Genomic DNA, 22,966 nt, shown 5'->3' on the forward strand with positions numbered 1-22,966 from the left:
TGAGTTCCATCATATCCATTAATATAGCCCTACAAAATAAAATTGCATAGAATTAAGTCATATTCAACCAATTTTTATCAACAATTAGTAATGCTTTGTGGACCGAATAAGTGAGTAAAAACACACTTATCACCTTACTTAACGTTATGTTCGTCTGTTGAATAAATTTCAATTGATTTTCCCAATGAAGGGTAGGACTTCATTTGTCTAAACAAAAATTCTGTACGTAGATAACATGAAAGGGATTGTGAATTCCATCGGAGTGCAATTATTGAAGGAATTAAGTCATTTGTACTTGGTTGTTGACACTTTGGATTACCCGACCCCACCACTCCTCTCACATGAGGTCGGGTTCCATGTGGGAGTCATGACGTGGGGTCCGACCCCCATGTGAGAGGAAGAGGTGGGTCCGAGTAAACCAAAATGTAAAAAAACAAGTACAAATAGAATAACTCATTATTGAAGCCCCACCCCCAGCAGGAAAATTATAAGTGATTTTGCCATTTTTCTTTTCTCGAAAGATCAATAGAAAAGGATCTTGCACGTTTACCTCTTAAATGTTCTTCTGGAATGTTTTTTGTGTTCATCGATTTTATCTAACTTTAATTTTGACCGGTGTGAAAGCGGAGTTAAAATTCTCGAAGCAAGAAGAAAGTTGAAATACTCAAAAATTTTGTAAGTGTGTCAATTGTATTGAATTGATGATTAGAAGTGTACAAAGACATTGTTTATGTAGGCAAAATAATGTCATAATGTTACCGATATAAAGAAACTAAACAATGGTACTGAAATGAAGAAAATCTCACTGTAATAATAATTAAATTCTATCCTATTTACGATAAAATTGTATTACACCTTTAACTTTAACTGTGTACCTCTATACATGGGAAAGATTAAGGAAATCAAATTTCAGATTTCATTAAGCCATTGTTCGGCAAATTTTGATGAAGAAGAATAGTAATACTGAGTTGTGGTTATGAACATGTGGATGAAATTAGCACCTAAAACAAATTTCGATGAGGGAGCAAATAACGATTTTAGAATAGTTTTAACTCGTGATTCAAGATTATATCATCCTCTTTGTTCTTCTTGTTGTAGCGGTATTGATGGTTCGTTCTTGTCCTAACATCTTTTCGAAGAGTTCAACAATTTCCATATCTTTAATGTAGCATTGCTCAGGCAACAACCACTGGTGCCCAATGAGTACTTTAGCATATGCACACTTAAGGAGCGGAACAACAGAATGTCCACCTGAGCTCATTGGACAGCCAATAATCCAAAAATAAAGACGAAGTAATTTAAGAAAGAAATATCATGAATACATACATGACTTCAAAGTACAATTGACGCTTGAAAATGTAATCAAATGAACAGACTGCGTAAATTTTCTTCTGCTGCTGGGTATAAAACAGGCATATGCCTAGGTATTTACCTAAAGAATTGTGACTAAGAAAAGAAAAAGACATCTTCAAATTATAGAGGCGTAAGCTATAATTTTATGGAGGCTTCTTCTGAATTTTCTTCTACACTTAGGTCCGACTGGGCTGCCCCCGGAATGATCGCTGAGGAAGACCATTGCTCAGGCACCATTAGAAAATAGGCAGACATAGCTTTCCTAAACCGTTTCTTGTATTGCATCGGAGAAATTACTGTTGGAGATGCATTTTTGGGTCCTCCAAGAATGCCTGATGCCTTCACCCACGTTTCAAGATGCTTGTCCCATGTATACTGCCTCATAAAATCAATAATACCAAGCACCAGCTCGTGCTTTTCCTCATCCACACCAACGAGTAGTGAGTAATCCATCACATCTATTGACTGTAGGAGCATCATAAATAAGACTACATTAGCACGAGTCCAGAAATTACACAGAGAACGTTGAAAATGTCCATTGTATACTATGAAATGTAATCAGAATCTCAAAACAGAAATACTTGAAATTCCTCTAGCAGTCTCCATACGAGGATTATTAAGGGAAAAGGTGTTATCAATCCAGTCAAACTATTAACCCCATAACCGTGTCAATGCAATGGAAGTGAGAATGGCCCCCAACCTAATTAACCCATCCCTAGAATTAAAAATAATAATAATAATAAATAAATAAATAAATAAATTCAACCCACATGAAAATCTAGACTTGACGTTAACACGTTTGATAGCATGACAGTAAATTAATCAAAATCTTACAGCAAGAAATGAAGTATCGTTCCACACAGCTCTCTCCAACAACCGTTTGGCCTTCGTTCCCAAGAAAATTGGGGAAGTGGGCATTGCTTCGATCAGGTTTTCATCCAGCAGAACTTTATTGCTTCCACTTGAATCTGGATTATACCGTGATCGAGATGATCCTTTAAGGTCATATAGTCTCTTGATGTTGCGCATGAAAAGAAGATTCTCCATCACCAAAACATCCATTCTTGACTCTTTCCCCCCTTTAAGATGTTTTGACGTCACCTATTAAGTGACCACCAATCAACCAAAAAGATCAGCTAAGTATGATTACATAAATTCTTAACATATGAAGAAGATATGTGGCTCAAAAGCTTTGGAAAGCACAGACACAGAGGAAAAGTCATGCAAAGTTTTTTTCCTTAAAAGAGGCACTAGAAATTCTATAAATTAGGATGGAAGTTTTATGAACTCAACTTCAAAATAATTTGGGAGGTTAAATATGAGCAACTAAATGAAAATCATGAAAAGTATCTGTTAATGAAAAAACTACGTGAATGAAAAGGTTCATAAAAGCTAATACCTGATAGATGCCTAAGATCTTTGCCAGGCAAGTGGGGCATCCAGTACTTAGGGATTCAGATAAATACTTGAAATAATCTGGTGCAAATTTAATGAACGACTCTAACTCAGTCTTTGTCACCTGTTTGATAATAAATCGATCATCCAACGTTTTGGCAAAGAAGACATTGCTCTTGCCACCCTGTGCACCCCACTTCTTACAGCGACTAAGAGAGCGGATGAAATCTAACTCACTTGGGCAACAAGTCCGTCTCAAGGCCTCAAATTGCTTTGCAAAGTAACAAGTCACAGAATATTTCACCTTCCCCTGAGGACCGTCATCCGAAAAATCTACCCTTGCGTGCAAAGTGTTTGTGAATAAAAGGGGATCCAAACTTGCGAAACTCCGGGATCCAAAATTGGATAAGATGCTCTCATCAGCAGATGCAAGACTCCGTAGAGATTCAGGTGCTGCATCGCTAAAAGATTGAAGTGCAAGTAAATTCACTGAGTCCAAGAATGATAACGAAGTGGAGGACTCCACAGAGTTTTTCTGCTTTCCAAGTTCCTCAGACATAAAGTTTTGGTAGTCTGGGGAGACAAGGGCATATGAAATGATGCTAGTAGGCTCATCGTCAAAAACTGGCACAACAGTGTCTTCAGAAGCCATGGGTAGCAGCAACCTAATACCACCTTGATGTACCAACTCTCGCAATGTTGAGATATAGGCAGGATTATAATCACTAATCTTACCAAGTTTAAATGCATTTGTTGAAGAATTCTTGTTAAATGAGTAATGAAAAGTCAAAAAGGGTATCCACATCCAACCACTGGAATTTTCGAGATCATTATGCCCCTTTACAGATAATGCAAATCCATTTCCAGGAGTCACTTCAGCCACAGATTGATCATTTGTACAGTTCCCAACACCAGATTCTTCCCTGGGTGGTGTCTTGCCAGAAAAAGATGCTCTGGGGAGCGAATCAGGAAGTGAAATACCATTTTCCTTGGAAGCTACAGTTGCAATCTGGTGATCACCAATCCATGCAGAATCTGAAGTAGCAGATGAAGATTCCAGAACAGCGAATCCTCCTCCTGATTGAGCCCTTCGCACAGTTTTTCCAGATTTCTGCAGATCTGACTGATTATTTGTATGTGTGTCAGAAGAACAAGAAACATCAGCATTTTTTCTATGGTTCAGAATTCGATTTAGGTCCACCCCTCTATGAATCTCATTAAGCAAGTTATTTGGGCTATATCCTACCTGAGTTTGCATCATGTCAAGTTCCATACTTGAAAGAGAGGAATGAGAAGAATCCCGACTGCTGAAGCCTCTGCTAGCCCTGGAAGCTACATCTATCTCACTAGGCATCTCTCTAGAATTGACAAACTTTTGTTTAAGCTTTGATCCATGTACATCAGATCTAGAAACATGTATCAACCGCTGGTCCCAGACATAACAATGCATAACTAGCTGCCTTCTTAATTGATTGATCTCGAGAATGTCAACTGCAGGCTGACCAGCTTTAACCTCCCTATAAAGCAAGTGCTGAAATGATTCCTAAGCAACATGACTTTAATTAGAGAAACAGTTACCAGAAGTAAATAATCATGTTCCTGCATCAAGTTGGCAACAGGTGTTCTAGCAGCAAAAAACAGAATCCATCTTTTTGACAGATCATTCACACCCAGTAAAAATCGGAGAAGACGTGATGCATCAGTCTAGGTTCTAATGCCAAAACATTAGCTCAAGAAGCAGTAATAACAAGAAGTTGTCTAAAGGAAATAACATTAGCAAACAAAAATTGTAGAACTCATGGTTAGGGTTAACTTCAAGAAAGAAAATGAAATACGAGAACTTTAATTCTGTTAATGAAGTTTAAATTATCACATAAAGAACTACAAAGTCTGGTATATTGGCAGAAATAGTCAGGGAATGTTCAACAAGAAAACACCTCAAATTCTTCCTTCTCCTTCTGCAGCAAGACTTCTAGTTCTGAAATCTGTTCACCTAATTCAGGTGCTTCCATGCTGGACTTGTTCGAGTTTTTTCCTGACATCTGATGAAGAATTTTCAACGCCTCAGAAAAGAGCAGATCTGCCCTGCTTCTAACCTGTGTTATGCAATATATAATCACTCAACAAGAAATGTAAACTATGGCAATGAGGCAAATGAGTGCATAAATTTAAATAATTTCACCTCATCAACTTCTTTCTGTATCCACTCCTGTTTATCATAATTAAATTCCAGCTTTGAGGGTGGAAGGTGGACAGAGAGAACATCAATTGGTGCATATCGAAAACATGCAACCATCCTTCCCAAACTGCATGTCAAAAACAGCAAAGTTATTGAGCACTTGGACACCAGCAAACAAAAAAAAAAAAAAAAAAAAAAAAAAAAAAAGAAGAAGAAGAAGCAGCCAGTAAGCATAACTTGGACCTTGGTGAAAGATTTATGCAAGCAAAAGCAGTCAATCTCTGCATTTATTCATGAAAACAATTAACATACAGACAAAAGCTATTTAACCATCGGCGCTAAGAACTCGAGTAGATATGCAATCTTGACTAGACTAACAGCTAAAAACACATCAATTCAAGGATTTCAAATGAAAGAACAGATCCAAAATGCCTAATCGTCTGCAATAAGATGAGGATATATTTAGTTATAGTTTTGAGGAGGTCCATGTCAAAAGACCAAAAATTAAGGATCAGACAGGAACACAAGTATGCACGGAATCTTAACTAGATAAACAGTCTTAACAGAAATACAGCAAAGTAGAACAAGATGCTGAAAGATAATCGGCATTCCAATTAAAGTGTCACTGAAAGCTTGTTTACCAGCATTATATAGAAGGATTATCTTCAAGAGACAAGGATGAGCATTTTACAGGACATGATTAAGAATTTTAAGTTCTATTTGATGCCGACACTGATGTTCATATCACAGACCTACAATTGGATTTTAACTTCATCAATTTCTTCAGTTTGGCATTTAAATAATTTGGAACATGAATATTAGTTTACTCATCAAATACCGACCATTTTCATCATCAAAATATAATGAGTAACAATCATGTTGTGAATTTCAGTATATTGTCAATTGTCAGATTTCAGCTTTCACTCTTTTAATCAGTCCTTACAGAAAGGCCAATCAGTTACCTCAGGCCCTGAGCACAGTGTTGTAATTCACTGAGATAGATAAATGCATACCCATAAAACCGGAGGCAATCTCTATGCAGGGAATGACCACAGCTTGCAACCCTGCTTGCAGAAGCATGGTTTGAAAAGCTGAGCTCCAAAAACTTCCCAAAAGATAATCCCCAAGCAGCATCCGACATTACCACTCTTTTTGTGGCAGGAGGGAAACCATTGGTCCTAGGACACCGTAGACATCGGTGCCACATCCAAATGTTTCCTTCTCGTTCACCTGGCAACAGGAATTCTAGAAGCTTCCTCACAGAAATGGTAAGGCTGCCTTGTTGATGGGTATAGCAATGAACATGCGCTTCTGACGGCATTTCACACGAGCGGCACCGGTACACCTTTAAAATAGAAATCAGATACTCAATTTCTGCATACAAAAAATATGCAGACATATGAGCGAATGCATGTGTTTGTGTATAATGCGAGAAATACCTTATCAGACAAATGGTCTAGAAGAAACCGACCCAAAGGCTTATCAAAGCTTCCATAGTATTTGATACGAAAGAGATGGGCACGTTCACACACAGTTCGTTTCCACACACAGCGTGTTGACAAGGAGACCAAAATGCTTTGATGATCTGAAGGTGAAGGGGGGAACTCTTCTTTCACAGATCCTATCTCCTTGAGTTGATGAAGATTATGCTGTCCCGAATATCTGTCAACATGAGAACAACTAGAACTTTGTCCTGAATTCTCAGAATTGAGCAAACAATTACTAACTAAATTATCTCTACTCCCCTTTTCATCAATATGATCTGATGATGTTTTAGAGACAAAATATTCATTGGGAGCCATCCCATTGTTCTCCTCAGAAGCATGGTCAGCAGTGACCTGGGCCTGCTGATGACCTGGGAAGTTGCACCTTAAAGGATGTGGTGTACATTTGGTATTTAAAATTTGAGCATTAGAAGCTTCAGAAAGAGGAGATTGTGCCTCAGACATGGGAACAGTTTTTGATGATTGTGTAATATCTAGGAACAGGTCATTTCTGGATTGAAATGTTAGATGGTCGGGCAATTTAGGCCCCTGAGGCTTTTCCTTGGCAGTCACAGCAAATCCAGGTATTGTAGAAATGGACCTATCAATATTTGATGGTTTATCAGGTAAAGCAATTTTCATTGGAGACTTTAACGGGAATTCTGGCAGCGAAGCACCTTCATCAGCAAGAAAAGAGGTCTCCAAAGCTAAGTGATAAGCAGCAAAAACACCATACTGGACTACATGTTTAACTTTCTTCAACTCATCTGCACTGGCACCTTTAAGAAGAATCTAAAACAAAACATTCAAAGATGGTATCTTAATTATCTTCTGAAATTGGCAGGTAATGAGGCAAAATTTAGATACAATGGGTAAAGATAAACATTCAACGGAGGACCAATTACACAATAATCCTACTTGATTTTCAACTCCATTATCTAGCAGTTTACGCTAGAAACAAACTTCAGAGAAATTGTCAAGTAAAATTTTAAACCGGAGTCCTTATACATGAGTTCAGTAATAAAATAAATCCTCCAGAGTTGCCAACACATTTTTTTTTTTTTCAATAAGTAAATAGTTAGATGGAAAATTCTAAGCCACTATCCAATTTTGGAAAGAACAAACCCTCCCCAGCCCCATCAAAAAAAACAGAAAAGCAAAAGCATCTTGAGAAAAAAGTTGACAAGAATAGTAGAGAGAAGTTAATAGAAAAATGAAATGAAAAGAGTAGAGAAGATACAATCCCCACATGTTCAGACACTACATCCAATTTTAAGAAAAGATAGGGCATAGTATATAAGACTACCTAATTGTAATTCTTGGAAGAGTTGAGTCTATTGTATTTTTAGTTTATATGTATATTACTCTCCATGCACAGAGTAATTTTGTATATTGTCAAATCCTAGAAACCACACCATTAAGTTAATTTCCCATTCAGTCATTCTGTTCTCTACTTAAAGTTGCAACTCATTCAAAAAAAGGTTTAATAGTTAAATATTTTCTTCTATAATTCTACATGGCATTATGATCACAGCCTAAACCCCATGCCCTTCAACCCTGGTCTTACGAGTCAAATGTCCATTCATATGATTCCAACATAAGATCCTTCCACTTGTAACAAAAACTAATTCTACAAAAAAAAAAATAATAATAATAATAATAAAAAAATTAAAAAAAATAAGGGAATAATTGACAGCTCGCATGCTCCAAATGTTGAACCTGTGGAAGGCAATAGAGTAGCAATCATATTACTGATACTGACGAAAACTTAGACCTGCCAATTGCTCTGTGAAAAGGAACTGGAGCAACATCTGATGTCTCATTATATGTTTCTTTCCAGAACTTATTGCCTTCTTTTAAGTTTTTAACACAGATATAATCCCTCCAGCTACACTTTCAGAAGCTTTGATAGCAAAAAGTCGGGAGAGAAGTCATGGATGAAGAGATGAAACCCTTAGAGAAAAAACAGAGTTGGGAGATATTGGAGTTTCCAAAAGGAAAAAGTACAGTATGCTATAAGTAGATCTTTATCATCAAGTTCAAGGACGACTGCATCTTAGAGAGGTACAAGGCTTGTCTGGTCGACTACAAGAGACTTAATGCACCCATGGATAATATGAATACCATCTGAATTTGTTGTCAACAGTTGCATATCTGGGCTGGATTTTCCAACAATATGATGTGCAGAAAAATTTCCTTCATGGTGACGTCAATATAGAAGTGTATATAGATATCCCTCTTGGCTATGAGAAATAATCATTAAAAAGGAAGGCGTGTAAACTTTGAAAGTTATAGTCTCAAACACTCACCTTGAGCTTGGTCTGGAAGATTTACAATGGCTATACTGATGAAAGGATTCTGCTTAAGTCAAGGTGATCATACCCAACATTCAACTTCGATCATCTACGTAAATCGATAACATGATTGTGACAAGGGATAATCGTGAGAAATCATGGTTTTTAAGGCATATTTAGCAAATGAATTCAAGATTGAGGACTAGGACTAGAAAAACTTATATACTGCATAGGTATCGAGGTAGCTCGATCTAGACCAGGAATTTTCACTTCACAAGATGTATATTTGTGAACTATTTAAAGAAGCTATACGCTCAATGCTGGCCTGTTGAAACTTGTAGAACGTAGAGCTGTAAAATATATTTGCAGATCCTAGAAATCAGTTCAGTTAGTTTACTATTAAGTCATTTCCTGTACTCTATTTAAAGATGTAACTTATTCAACAAAAAGTAAGAGAATTGAATATTTTCTCCTCCAACTATAATTACTCATATATTGTCTTATCACATGTAATTCCTTAACGGAAAATATAAACTTCAAATGATTTGTAAAAGCAACTAACAAAAACCGCTGCAAGATTTACAACATCAAGTGGTCACATGTACGCATTAGTTGCAAATTGCTCCTCAGAAAGTTCTAAATTTTCATTCTTGAAGTCAAATATGCTTAAAAAGAATCTTTGCATGCAATTAGGGAAACTGTTTCGAAACTTACAGTACATCCCAGTGGCTTTGGGCAGCCTTCAAAAAACATTAGCGTCCTTGTTGAATTCTTTCGATTATGCCCAGCACTTCCATGTTCTTCCAGGAACTTTTCCACATGAAATGAGTCACAATATCCCAATTTTGGATCTGTAAGATGATCAATTGAAGGAACAATATCTGCACCCGTGCAGCGGGCTATACGCTGTAAAAGCGCTCTCTTGACATTAAGAACAAGAGATATGTCTTTAGCGAGAAGATAATCTTGTGCATATCGAGATACGGATTTTTCTACCAAAAGAACATTGGGATGGTGCGCATCAATCTTTGCAACAGACATTTTCAAATGGTCCATTTCCTGAAACAAGCAAAAGCCCGTAAGAGCAATAAACCAATATATCACTAAAAAGCTGGTAAAATGAGCACCAAATACAAAGAAACCAATAAAAATATCTCCATCTTAATCAAGCGTGAAAAATAAAAAGTGGTTTATAATTCAGAAACCAAGAGATGACATTCCAATCACAACCTGCTGCAATAAAGTATCAAAACTTGATAAGTGGTTAGCAACCCGTTGGTACTCCAGGGCACCACCAAGCAGTAGTAGTCTTGCTTTATCTACTTTTGAAATCATTCTCCGATGAGCCACATTTTTCTTGCAAACAACCCCTTTAACTACCGTACTGGTGAAAAAACAAAGAGAATCTGATCAGAATGGCAAAATAGTAGATGGCGCCAATATTATACACACATTTATGAAGCCATTCGTCAGTTGCCTTGAGTCAGGAACTAGGATCATTTCCTTCCAGTCTTCCCACTGAGGTCCAGAACTCTTTATACATTTTTTCATTTTTGAAACTCAACAAAATTTTATGTCCAAAACACACAAGCCAGATTGTGGTACACTTGGAAATAAATTTTACCTCCTTCAATACAAAGAATCCAGTAACTTCTGAGCTACTCAACTAATTTACAAGTGATGACCATAAAAAATAAAAGAACAAATCACATTTTTTTTTTTTGGAGTGATTAAGAATTAGATGGAGTCTCAAATGCATATCATGTTCACTAAATGGGTTAAGCTGGCTTGTAAGAGAAATGGCATGCAAAGTCAAATGAAGACACCTGTCATTCCGATGTCCACAAGCTATGCATTTAACCTTCACATACCCTCCAGGATCCATACCTCCCCCCATGCTTGTATCCGGCTTTAAAGAAGTAGCAGCTTCCCAGGATAATGCAGTAATAATATCTAGCCAACTTTTCTGATTACTATCCTCAGTTACAGGTAGGTCCTCAACCTGCAAAAGTTGAGTTATTAAAGCTCTGAAATGCCCATCAACTATTTTTTTCATGGCCTTCCGATGTTCCTCATTTGATCTATCCCTACTTCGGGACTCCCCACTACCAAAGCTACTTGAACGTAGGTAACTCCACTCTCCTGTAGAATCCTCACGAACACCATCATCGTCATCAAACAGAAAGGGTTCTCTCTCGTCCTCTTCATCTTCAGGCTCCGGAGGATGCCAAAGTAGACCATTATCTTCATAATTCACAGGTTCAACATTTGTACCATTAAACCGATCTAAAGGAGGCTGTCCAGACTCAACGCCATGATTCTGTTTATCTGTTTCTTCCCCAACCTTTGCCACTTCATCCAATTTCTGTGTCTCAAAATTTTCAGGCAACAACAGATCAGAATTTATACGAGTTGGATCAGCACTTTCCGTATGAGGTTGCACTTCATGAGGCTCATAGATGTTATCAATCTCACCATAGTTGATAGCATCATAACATATGTCAGCACGAGATAATGGATTTACTTCAGAATGTGATCTGTATATAGAGTAGTCATCGTCCTCGTCATCACTCCTATAATCATAAATGAAGCAATAAGCAGTAAATAAATATTAGCAGTAATTGCGAAATGTTGGTCCATCAAAGATAAGTTTCAATCAAAACACTCAATAAGTACGAAAATTTGCATACATGTAAAACAATGCAACGTATCCTAAAAGATCTTTACTTAGAAGTCTAGCACAAGTACCATACGAACAGAATATAATGTGAACATGAACCATGTGATCATAAAGCATTGGCAATGAAGAAAGGTGACAAAAGCTTTATATTATAGTTGGGGGGGGGGGGGGGGGGGGGGGTTGCAAAGGGATTTTGTTAAATACTTTCGAATAGCAGTGTTAGGCAACATATCACTTCATTCTAATTGAGTTTAAAGAAAGATGGGCAAAACGCTATTTAAACAATTCCATAGGATAGACCTGACTGAACCAAACAAACTGCGTCGGTGTATGCAATGATAATGCTGTTTTCTTGCCTCAAATATGTTGAGAGAATACCTGCTGGGTGATCCAAACTGGTCACAGAAAATATCCCTTGCATCAATGTTTCCCAAATTTGCAGGACTTGTTACCAGATCTTGCTTGACTGGATTTGAATCCGTTTGAGCAGAATGACCAGAGATATGACAAGCGCTATATGGAACATGCTGGAATGACCCTGTAGAACATGCAGCTGAACCAGCACTGCTGTTACTGTTACAAGTGTGGCAACTAGATTGAATGCTGACCAAACTAGTAGTGGAGGAAGATGGACTCAGTCGCGGACTTGATGAAGTCATACCATTACCAGCAGCAGCAAATCCTTGCTCCCACTGCTTGAAACAGTAATTACAAACTCTAACTCGATCCCAGTCTTCCCTTGCACTCCTAGGTTCATCAGAGAGGGCAGGAACAGAGTTAGCAGTGCATCTGGCACAGAAAACCCGTCCACACAATCGGCAGTGATGTCTACGGTTAAAAATGGTGAATTGAGAATCACACTCGTAGCACACTCTGCAGCTCTCGTCGGGCATCCAAAAATTCCTGGACATATCCACGTGCTCAGGCCTTCGTGATATCCATGATTTCACTATGTCAACTATCTCGGAAAATTTATTATTATCAGTAGTACCCATGAATGTATATAAAGTGATACATACTGATACCTGTCAATTGATCATCAGCCCTGGCCTACCTAGGTGGATTTTCCTAGAAATGAAAAGGTATCAGCTCATGTAAAGATCCCTTGAATAATTCTGCACTAAAAAGTTTAACTGGAAACGGTATAAACAGTGGGCGAGCACCAACCGTACAAGCAAAACAGGAGAAAAACAACAAATTGAACAACTTTGCAATTTTAGATAACCTTTAGCCACTACAATTTTATGAAATATGGTAGTTCTTCATATACTAATCGGGGAGGAACAACAACTGAGATAATTCAAAAAATCAAAATACCCAGAAACAATTTCTTCAAAATTTCATATTCTGCCAAAAATACTAATTATTCGTAAAAATTTCACACACCTAATGGAACAAATTTAAGGTTCAGGAAAGTCCAAAATTAACAACAAAAAGGGAAAATGAAATTGTACAGCTTAAATTGGAGCAATTTTTAGCGGCGCCTGAAAATTTATTCAAAGTAAAAATTAAGAGCAAAAAACAAAAATTGATAGAAAAAAATTGGTTGGTATGGTATTCACGAAATTCTTATGAGGCGTCACAGACTTGCGAAAGCGACAGTGAATACCTCTTCTTTCTGTCTTCTTCTCTTCTGTAATTCACCTGCTTATCGCTTCTTTTTTTGGGTTCAGATTGCAAATAATAAAATTAATTTTCACATGAAATTCGTAAATAAACCCCGCCAGACTCCATTGCTCAGCTGTAACTGTCATTTTATGCAAATATTACGTAACCGATAAGGATATAAAGTAGTTTTATAGATTTTGATTGTGTGGAGATGAAACGTTTGGGCTATAATAATAATTCCACATTATTAGGGTAAATTAGTGTCGAGCCCCTACCCTTTCATGTGTTATAATTATGGATCTCCACTTTTCGAAGGTAAATTTTTAGGTTCTTAATTTTATTTTAATATGTGAATTTGAATCTTGCAAGATCTAAATAGTCAATGTGAATATTGAAATTGAATGCGACTTTCAGTTCAATCGAAGAAAATTTTTAAAAGATTAATAAATGATTTTTCAGTCCAAAGAAGGGAAGGTTTTCACCCATGTAAGGACATATATTTATATTCTAACTGGATTGAGAATTCAAAATCCTACTTTTGAAGTTCGAGGACTGACAATCATACTATGAAAAAGATTGTAAAGAGAGTTAATGTAATTTATTAATAATATTGGAGAATTATTACCATAAATATACTAAATAAATGAGTATTGAGAGTAAATTAAATTTTAGTGATCTGAATAAGAAATATTAGAGTTGAATAACCTAATTAAAATTTCACTAAAATTCATTCACCGAAGTTGAAAGACGTATTTAGTTATTTTCTAAAATAAGAGCACAACAAATTATTCAAATTTTCGATTGCACGAACCGATTTGAATATCATACAATTGGAATAGGGTTTTCGATCGAAATCTCGATTTTTGGGATTGAACAAGTCGATCGGCAAGTTTCAGAACATTGCCTATAAATTTAGTTTTTCAACCTTAATTTGCCCTCTAAAAGCTTGTACAAATTTTCTTTTCGAAATTTGTATGCCTTTGTCCACTTGTTTCAATAAATAACGTCAATAATTGTGAAGAAAGAGGGAACGACAGGTGTGCTACTGCCAAATGCTTTCCAGTTATAAACAAATTCACATTTAATTAAAACCATAAATAAACTGAAAAGAGAAATAAAAAATAAACACAATTAAATAATGTTGGAAATTGGTTTAAAATCAAGGAAAATTGAAGTGTTAAAAAACCAAAGTTGGAAATGTGACTTTCGTGTCAACTTCGGTCAAATATTCAGACTTGATTCGATTAACTTACAAATGTAAATTGACCAATTTGTTCTACTCTCGAGTATATCGTCGTGATATATTTGAAATAATAAAATCAATTCCGAATGAATGAGAAATTGCGGTCCAACATTGGGAAGAAAATAGGGAAAAAAGACTTACTTGACTATCGCTCGAGCAACAGTCTAGTGAAAAGCGAGCGAAAAAGTCTCTATAAAAATTTTGACACTTTTGCTTGAGTGAGAGCCCAACGGAAAGCTAGCAACAAAGCATGTTGAAAGGTTGCAAGGTTTGACCTACACCACTTTGTCCACAACCCCTTATCTTCTATAAACATGACCCCTTGGAAGTCCTTACCATCTCATATTTGCATTGAGCATTCCATATATATCTTGCAAACACTCTCCAAATTCCCTTGTAGAGAGAGAACTCTGTCGGAAGTTCGCCGTTTTCTTGTGGTTTGAAGTGCTATTACCACAAGATTGAATATGTTGTGTATTGCGAGACAAGTGTAGTGAACCGTAAGCACTATAGCAGGGCAATATTGTCTTAAGGAGAAAGTGTCATCACTTTCCTCAAATTGTCTTCTTTCTTCTTCTTCGTTCTGTTTTATTTCTAATTTTTTGTAGTACCTATACTACAATTTTATACATACCTAGAACAACAATTAATAATCATATGGGCATAAAAATAATAATGCCCATAAAAAAAAAATAAAAAAATAAAAAAGGAATTCAGCTATACAGAAGAGAACAGAACCATGCACATAGTGAGGAATCCATTAGTGGCATGGGCCAGCCAAAACTAGCATGCAGTTCTCGGATGGCAGCAGATAAAGGTTCAACAAATTTTGGTCTGTTGACTATCCCAAGAAGGATATCAGTTGTGGTGAGGTATGAATCGCCATAACATTGGAGATTTTGTCTATCTTCTTGTAGCAACAATATTTCCTTCCAATGAGATTCCCACAAATGGACCTGATAAATTCACAACAAAATTCTTAATACGAATAAGATTGGGAAGAAGCATCAAAATATCCTAGGGGATGAACCTAGCATGACGATTTAGCTAGAATACATCATTCTATATAAGACTAATGGTTCTGCTTACTCAACGGGATATTTTTTTTATATTATTTATTGAAAATTTTAATGCCTAGATACTTAAACAATCGATCGCGGTTAGCTGTAGAAATAATTGCTTTGGATCTTACCATCGATCAAACCAATAAACCAAATGGATCAAGAAGAAAATGCTTAGTTTGTTGTTTGTAAATTGTAATACTCCAATACTTGGCCTTCACAATAAGGCAGCGCTGTTCAAAACATATTGAAACCTAAATCAATATAACACTACAACATAAATCACTTTTTGCAACATTAAAAAGGCAACATTCATCAATAAGTGTTGCCAAAGGGGCCTATGGCAATATTTTAATAAGTGAATGTTGCCAAAAGTTAATATAACTGAGCTTTGACAACATTTTGTAAATAAATGATGCTAATATTGCTTTTAGCAACATTTATTTAGTGTTGCGAAAGATTTTGCCTTTCGCAACGTTTTTTAAATGTTGCAAAAATTTTGCTTTTCGCAACGTTTTTAAAACGTTGCGAAAGGTTTTTCCTTCTTTTGCCTTTCGCAACGTTTAAAAATATCTTTTGGAAAAATTAAACAATTATAATAAATGAAAAAAATTAGAAAAATAAAATAATAATAATAATAAAGGTTCCATTAATCCATTCCAACGAATCCTACCCAATTTTCAATCCATTCTTCCCAAGTTCTCGTCCACTTCCACTCCTTCCTTCTCTGTTGGCCTCGACGCGAAGTTGAGCTTCTCAGGGACGTTTCGATCTGCCGCTCACTGCTCAGGGACGAATCGATTCTACATTTGACATTTCCACCACCATCGGCCTCCAATGTTCGAGCATCAAGCCCTAGACGCAGGTCACGCACTCACGCAGCTGGTAGTAACTTCAAGCCCTAGAACACAATAGCCAGCAGCAGAGCTTGGAGTCCACATTTTCACAAAATGTCGCACGCTTTAACTAAAAATGATATAAAGGAGGCTCGTAATTCTTGAGATATGTATTATATGTCAGAGAGTTGTGTTCATTTCCAAATGGATGGACACAGTTTTTGTTGAACACAGGGTCTGCATTAGTAAAGCAAAGAGTTAACAATTGAAGTCACTTTATGAATATGATTTTTGCATTTTAGAAGTAAATCGATAAAGCCCAGAACTAAATTACTGTTTTACCTCTAATCCTGATGCTGCGGCGAGCCTTCAGTCGTACTCTGGACCTTCCTCCCTTGCCAACCTCCCTCTTGTTTCAGCCTTTCTCGCCTGTACTGTCGCTTAATTTCTCAAGCCCTTCACTACCTGGTACTCTTTCTTTCCTCATGATCTTTCTATTTACTTTATCATAAAATAAATGTTGAATATTTATGCGTGGGTAAGTCAATTTTATCAATGGATCTGCGTTGATTAAATTGTGAGTCTTTCCATATGATTGCCTATTTAATTTGACCTCATTTGATCATATTTTTGAGTTGTTGGGCCGCTATTTGAAGAAGTTTTTCTATAGATTAGCATGTGTAAACATTGAAAGCTGCTCATTTTCACTAGCACACTTGCTTTGAGTTTTCTGGAGAATAGAGTTGCGTGTGTCTATGTGGGTTTGTGAAATCAAGAAATCAAAATTAAGTATATGTTTGATATTGGAAGTCATGGATACAGAGATGTTAAGACTATGATTCCATAATACCAAGTGATATTGCATTGGAGGTTGTGGTGCCTTGTAGTCAAATATGTCAGGTTTTGGAGTTGTAATGGTGTCATGGAGCTATTGAAGTTTAATGACTGTTAAATAGCATAAGTACACTTGTAAATAACTGAGTTCCTTTGGTTCATAGTATGTTTCATAAACTGCATATGAATGCATAACCATATAGTCTTCTATGTTTTCTTATTCATCTTTACACCATTTATTGTACAGTACCTTAGGCACTTATCTTGTTGAGCAGGTCAGGATGATTATAATAGATTAAGACCATTGAGCTATCATGGGGCTGATGTTTTATTCTTGCATTTTCTCTTGTTAGCAAGACCAGCTACGAGAACATCTCCAAATTCTGTAAGAGTGGCTTCACCACTTTAGTATGAATATTGCCCTTTCGTGCATTCCTTTCCTCTGCAACAACAAGAGAAATGGCTTAGATAGCATAATGCTTATGGTTTTTTGTACGCTTATCTTTTGATGTTCAGTGGATTCCTGAATTGAGGCATTATGCTCCGGGAGTTCCAGTAATTCTTGTTGGAAGAAAGCTTGGTTAGGATTTCCTCCTTCCCTTTTTTTTTTGTTATGCTATTATAATACTTTGCTGCTCTGTTCTTTTATATGAGAAATAGTGGTAATCTAAATATGCAAGCAACTAGAAATAGCTCTTAGTTTTCCTTCTTGGAGTTGTAGTCTGCAAGTGCATTAAGTAGTGAGGAGTATTTATCTTCATGACTTTGTCCAACTATTCTTTTTCTTTTATGGAATTTCATCACCTTGAACATCATGTGAACTTGCTATTTTTTTTTTATAAATTTTGTTATAGTTCTCTGTATAAGCTGTCATCTTTAATGTAGATATACAGGCCTTATGATTACGTTCAATTTTTTCCTCAGTTGGTATATATCGTCTGGATAGGTTGTCCCTAGCTTTTGGAAGTATTATTATAATTTTTTACTTGTTATTCATTTTCTTTTCCCCCCATTTAGCCGTCGTCCTCATTTGTGTGAGGTTTTTCGGGTCCTGTGTATTTAACTAAGTGTGGTTTTGCTGCCATGACTGTCCAGGTTATTACCAGAATTTCGTGCTTTGCCAAGTTTTCTGTTCGAACAATCTATGGGGGGATCAGTGGCTCTGAAGGTGCACCTGAAACAATCTGAGTGTGTTGTTGCAGTTTGAGCAGAATGTGATAACCAGATGTTGCTAGATGTATAAGCTGTATTAAAATTTTATTCTCGATTTTATTTCATTTTGAAACTTTTTTTTTATTTAGGTTGTGTTGTATCACATTCTAATGTTCAAGTGTATGGATTAAAAAATTTGTAATTGAATTATCAATTTTTATGCAATTTCAAAATTTGTTCAGAATGAATCATTTTTAATTTTGCGAGTCAATTTACATAAATTGTTGTAAAAAAAAAAGGACCTATGGCAACAGTCAAAAAACGTTGTCATAGATTTGCAACATACATCCAAATGTTGCAAAATGTCTTTAGCAACATTTTTTGAACATTGCAAAATGCTATTTTTGTTGTAGTGATAAAGCCTTGCTATCACAAATTTGCATAACTTAAAGGACATATTGGCATTTAAAGATTGATAATCGACTTGGAATGTAGCTTTTTGGTGCCTCATTTGCAACTTGAAAGTTCAAAATATGTCAATGAAATTGTATCCATACACTAAACTTGATTTAATTTCTCTTTGATATGTGAATCCTTAAGACATGATTTTTTTCCCTTTTTGTCTTTTTTCGGATGTGGCTCATAATATGTGCTTCCAACCTAAGGCTTTTAGCTATTTTCTCCTTAAACCTTGGACAAAGCAATCAACAATATTTTCTTTCAGAAAACCACACTTTGTCGATACCAACGAGAAATAACTTCAAAAGCATAGATGTTTTTAATATAGATTAAATTTAATACCTTTACTGCAACTGTAAGTGTAGGCTAGCACATGTTGGAACCTTTTTCTCCAGCTCGTAGATATGCCTCTACAACCATGAAAATGCTATAGAATTAGAAATGAGAGAATTGCAAGAGGAGAATGAATGCTCAATGCAATTGGTGTACCCAAAATCATGTCCATAGGATTCTATTTATAAATGTAGAAAGGGTGCAAATGAAGTAGTGCAGGCCAAAACATGCATCTTTTCAAAAAGTTGCAACACTTGGCCAAAACCTACATCCTTTCGAAAAGTTACAACACTTCATTTTTTCCAAATTTGGTCTGCAATTTCTCATTCATCCGAAATTGGTTTCGAGATTTCGAATATATAATGACGATTTACTCGACGAGTAGAATAAGTTGGTCTATTTACTTTTGTAATTTGACCATCGGATTAAGTCCGAATATTTGGTCGAAGTTGACATGTAGTCACTCGTTTTCATTTTCCACTTTTACACACCTTTTCATTTTCCAATTTTTGGTTAATTATTTGAACCAATTCCTACAATCCCCCACATGAATGGAAATTGGGTACGCATATGCAAATGCTATGATATGATGCAATGTAGAGAGGGTGTGAAAAAAATACTGCATCAAGGAAGGTAGCTTCTGGCCTTGAACCTCCCTCAGTAAAATACCATTGGACTTACTCGGCTAATTAGTGAACGTGATGTCTTGAACCATTCAACCTTTAGTGTAAGCCAAGACAACGATACTCACATAATGTCTTCCCTAAACCGTTCATGGTTCTCATGACTTGGTTCATTTTGGCCCTGAACCCTTTTTGGTTCTGCGAGTGTTTAGAAAATTTAAGCCTTGAATAATTCTCATTGAAGTGGCCACATTTCACACTCACATAGGTGACCTCCTATTAAGAGTATTTTGCCCTACTCCACTTAACTTAATCAAGATATAGGAATCATTAAAATATTATCTTAACCTCTTGCAACTCTGCAGAAAGCACTTTAATATCATAGGAATGAGTTAGGAAATTATTTTTCCTAAGTGCTTTATGAAATCCTCATAACTTAGTTGTCCCTTTGAACCAAGATCTTGGGATCTCCAGTCAACAAGATAGGATTACCATTATAAGGACTCTAACGTAGTAGACTTTACCTCATTCCTTTCGATATGCAGTATTCTTGATCTCTTTTAGCAAATCTCTTTAAAGGTACCACGAATTTAGACCATTGAGATCAATTGCTTAATGGTATTATGTCTATGACTTATGCGTCTAGACCTACCATTACATGTGACTTAGTATCTTATCAATTATTGCTATCAAACGATCGATTTCATTTAATAGATACAAATTGTCACCACCAAGAAATCCTTCCATGAGGCTACATGCTTTTTATTAGCTTTATCTAAAACTTTGTCAATTCCAAACAAGGTTGAAGGATTTCTATCAAATACTACACTAGTCAATAACTTTTACTAGTGGATTTCCGAATCATGGGTATTCAATATCATCATTGAAACATTATCATGCATTTGAACTTTATAAATATTCTTCATATATTCCAATTATTCTTACATGTCTAAACAAACGCCATAATAAGCTTTACAACCCATTTCATCCACTTTTGACTTAGTGTATATCATCCTTATAATTAGTATAAGGGTTTTCTATCTTTGCACCTTCATAGATATATTTCTATGATTATAAGATAAAAGCAAATGCAACTGTTAAACTGAGTTACCCCACAATTCCTCAATTAGGAGTACATGTGCAATCTAGTAATGTTGCCTCCACAAGTTTTGAACTTTCCATTTCAAGTTCACAAGCATTAAGTTTAACTCCCCACATTCTTAGGTTATACTTGAATTTAGAGTTCATCAACTCTTTCATAATTCAATTCGTTTATCGCTTAGATAATATCCGTATCAAGTATTTCGTGAAAGTTTAAGTACTTTCAAAATATTGGTAGTCGACTCACAATTTATTTCAATCTAATTATTTTAATTTGATCATCCAAATTAAATCAAGGGCATCATATGGAGCAGCAATGCTTTCTAAGCATAAACCAATTTAATTAGTCTCACGATTGAAGTCAATTTCAACATTGAAGAGGGCTAAGCATCTTGATTCACAAGAATTGCAACTTCTCCAAACATATGTAACTTATTACATTTGTGACATTTCACATGATAGTTTCATTTCATGTCAAATAATAAGGTACATATTCACCTTATTTACCATATTCAAAATTGAACAAACGAATCAACCATAGGTTGAAAAGTTATGTTCTCAAAAGACAGAATCCTTCAAGAGGACACACCTCTTGAATTAATCTCTATAAAGAGACACACCCATTGGAAATTAATCATACCAAAAGTCACGATTTTTCATATGAAAGGACGCATCTTTTCATCTAAATTGATCCTAGAATATTTCATAATATTCTACATAATTTTTCACCAATTCCAAGTAATCAAATTACATTTTTGTCATATTCTTATGCAAAAATAATTTTGCACAAATCATTCCATTTAATTTTATTGAAGTCAGAAATTTAACTAAATCTTCACATTCAAACTTTTCCAAATTTAATGGAAGTTCAGCACTATTGCCAACTTTAGGCACAGTTTGTGCTCTACAAAGTATTTTCATGTCTTAATATTTTCGCAGCAATTTCCACTAGAACAAATCACAATTTGTCATACTTTATGCAAATATAACTAGCATAAAAGTCATCTCACTTAATTCCATAGAATTAAATGAGGCTATCAACATTAATCAAAGTTAGTATAATTTCAACAAGATGTGAAAATTTAACCAACTAAAAATTTAACCAACTAATTTACCATGTCATATTTCATATTCCACTAAAAGGAATAGTCATGAAAGTTTATATACTTTCACAATTAGTTGGCATCTATTCCAATAACATTAGAGTTGTACCAATGACCAACATATATAGATCTCATTTAAATAAATATACATGTCATATTATTTGATAGGATAATCAAGTTGATGATAGATTACGAACTTGGATTTGAAAATGCATTTAGAAAATGAAGAGTCATCATTTAATAAATTGCCTTAAAAATCACATGCACTTTTTCAAAATAAACCAACTTCATGGTCCTTGACTAATTTATGGAAAGACACGTATTGACAGCCATATATATTGATTAACAATTGCAACCATGTGCAATATATAATATTTCACTTTCATCATGTACTAAACAAATGGATGGCATGGACACTTAAGACACAATTCATATAATAACATAATAGTTTCTCATGTATGCATCATCCAATCCATTTAATACTTTGTTCATGTAAACAGAATAATGAAAAATATAAATGCAGGAAGAGAAAATTCATCTTAAGATTGTTGGGAAAATTTACACTGATTACGTGTATATTATATTCACAAAAGTATACCGGTTATTTGTGTGAAATCGAAACGTAATTTTGACTTACCGAAATAGGATTTGAGAAGCAAAACATAAAAGTTACCGAATCTGAATGCATGGATATGGATTCATCCCTTTCGATTCTTGAACGAAAGTAAATTATTCTTTTGATCAAACCTTATAACATAAACATGTAAACAATGTTAATCATTTCTGAAATCAAAATATAATCAAAAGAAATTAGAAAACTGTAGGAAGAAATATGTAAGTTATGATTTTTTTGTCAAGGCGAGTGTTTGACACTTGGTCCTTAAGATGAATTTGCCCCGCATCGGTGCTAACGATTTTTTCGACAATCATCTCCCAAGATACAACGACCACATCAAGACATATGAGCACTCCAAATGGCTTCGACCAGCGAACTCGAACGAAATTCCCTCTCTACAAGGGAAATGCATGAAAATACTATGGAATTAGAAATGAGAGAATTGCAAGAGGAGAATGAATGCTCAATGTAATTGGTGTACCCAAAACCATATCCATAAGGTTCTATTTATAGATGTAGAAAGGGTGCAAATGAAGTAGTGCGGGCCAAAACATGCATACTTTCAAAAAGTTGCAACACTTGGCCAAAACCTGCATCCTTTCGAAAAGTTAT

General features: G+C 35.5%; 2 protein-coding genes across 6 annotated transcripts; one reads left to right on the top strand and one right to left on the bottom strand.

Moving 5' to 3' along the window:
- Positions 1–1,272: 1,272 nt before the first annotated feature.
- Positions 1,273–13,164, bottom strand: LOC111382669 (1-phosphatidylinositol-3-phosphate 5-kinase FAB1B-like). 4 transcript variants are annotated; one of them, XM_023006701.1, is made up of 13 exons: positions 12,995–13,164; positions 12,411–12,453; positions 11,764–12,288; positions 10,532–11,278; positions 9,936–10,089; positions 9,420–9,764; positions 6,367–7,203; positions 5,941–6,272; positions 4,931–5,054; positions 4,686–4,844; positions 2,753–4,291; positions 2,188–2,454; positions 1,273–1,818 (listed from the first exon to the last, which is right to left on the bottom strand). In XM_023006701.1, exons 3-13 carry the CDS (start codon positions 12,276–12,278, stop codon positions 1,489–1,491), a joined length of 5,349 nt encoding a protein of 1,782 aa, XP_022862469.1. In that variant the 5' UTR covers positions 12,279–12,288; positions 12,411–12,453; positions 12,995–13,164; the 3' UTR covers positions 1,273–1,488. The 4 variants fall into 4 exon arrangements, with proteins under 4 accessions (XP_022862469.1, XP_022862471.1, XP_022862470.1 ...); XM_023006703.1 differs by having other exon boundaries at positions 2,753–3,859; positions 3,995–4,291; positions 11,764–12,453; XM_023006702.1 differs by having other exon boundaries at positions 2,753–3,871; positions 3,995–4,291; positions 11,764–12,453.
- Positions 13,165–15,954: 2,790 nt separating this feature from the next.
- On the top strand, positions 15,955–18,360 carry LOC111382666 (rac-like GTP-binding protein RHO1). 2 transcript variants are annotated; one of them, XM_023006698.1, is made up of 4 exons: positions 15,955–16,601; positions 17,243–17,352; positions 17,484–17,547; positions 18,063–18,360. In XM_023006698.1, exons 1-4 carry the CDS (start codon positions 16,487–16,489, stop codon positions 18,131–18,133), a joined length of 360 nt encoding a protein of 119 aa, XP_022862466.1. In that variant the 5' UTR covers positions 15,955–16,486; the 3' UTR covers positions 18,134–18,360. The 2 variants fall into 2 exon arrangements, 1 of the variants encoding a protein (XP_022862466.1); XR_002700586.1 differs by lacking the exon at positions 17,243–17,352.
- Positions 18,361–22,966: the final 4,606 nt, after the last annotated feature.

Source organism: Olea europaea, unplaced genomic scaffold (genome assembly GCF_002742605.1).
Source record: "Olea europaea var. sylvestris unplaced genomic scaffold, O_europaea_v1 scaffold2546, whole genome shotgun sequence".
Classification (NCBI taxonomy): Eukaryota; Viridiplantae; Streptophyta; class Magnoliopsida; order Lamiales; family Oleaceae; genus Olea; species Olea europaea.

What these genes read in the sequence shown, in the direction of transcription:
- LOC111382669 (XM_023006700.1), bottom strand. Translation starts at nt 12,380, where the DNA reads ATGGGTACTACTGATAATAATAAATTTTCCGAGATAGTTGACATAGTG. An exon ending in TAGACCATTTGTCTGATAAG is followed by an intron (nt 6,273 to 6,366) that starts GTATTTCTCGCA and finishes TCTATTTTAAAG; the next exon opens with GTGTACCGGTGCCGCTCGTG. An exon ending in TACAGAAAGAAGTTGATGAG is followed by an intron (nt 4,845 to 4,930) that starts GTGAAATTATTT and finishes TGCATAACACAG; the next exon opens with GTTAGAAGCAGGGCAGATCT.
- LOC111382666 (XM_023006698.1), top strand. Translation starts at nt 16,487, where the DNA reads ATGCTGCGGCGAGCCTTCAGTCGTACTCTGGACCTTCCTCCCTTGCCA. An exon ending in CGAGAACATCTCCAAATTCT is followed by an intron (nt 17,353 to 17,483) that starts GTAAGAGTGGCT and finishes TTTGATGTTCAG; the next exon opens with TGGATTCCTGAATTGAGGCA. An exon ending in TCTTGTTGGAAGAAAGCTTG is followed by an intron (nt 17,548 to 18,062) that starts GTTAGGATTTCC and finishes ATGACTGTCCAG; the next exon opens with GTTATTACCAGAATTTCGTG.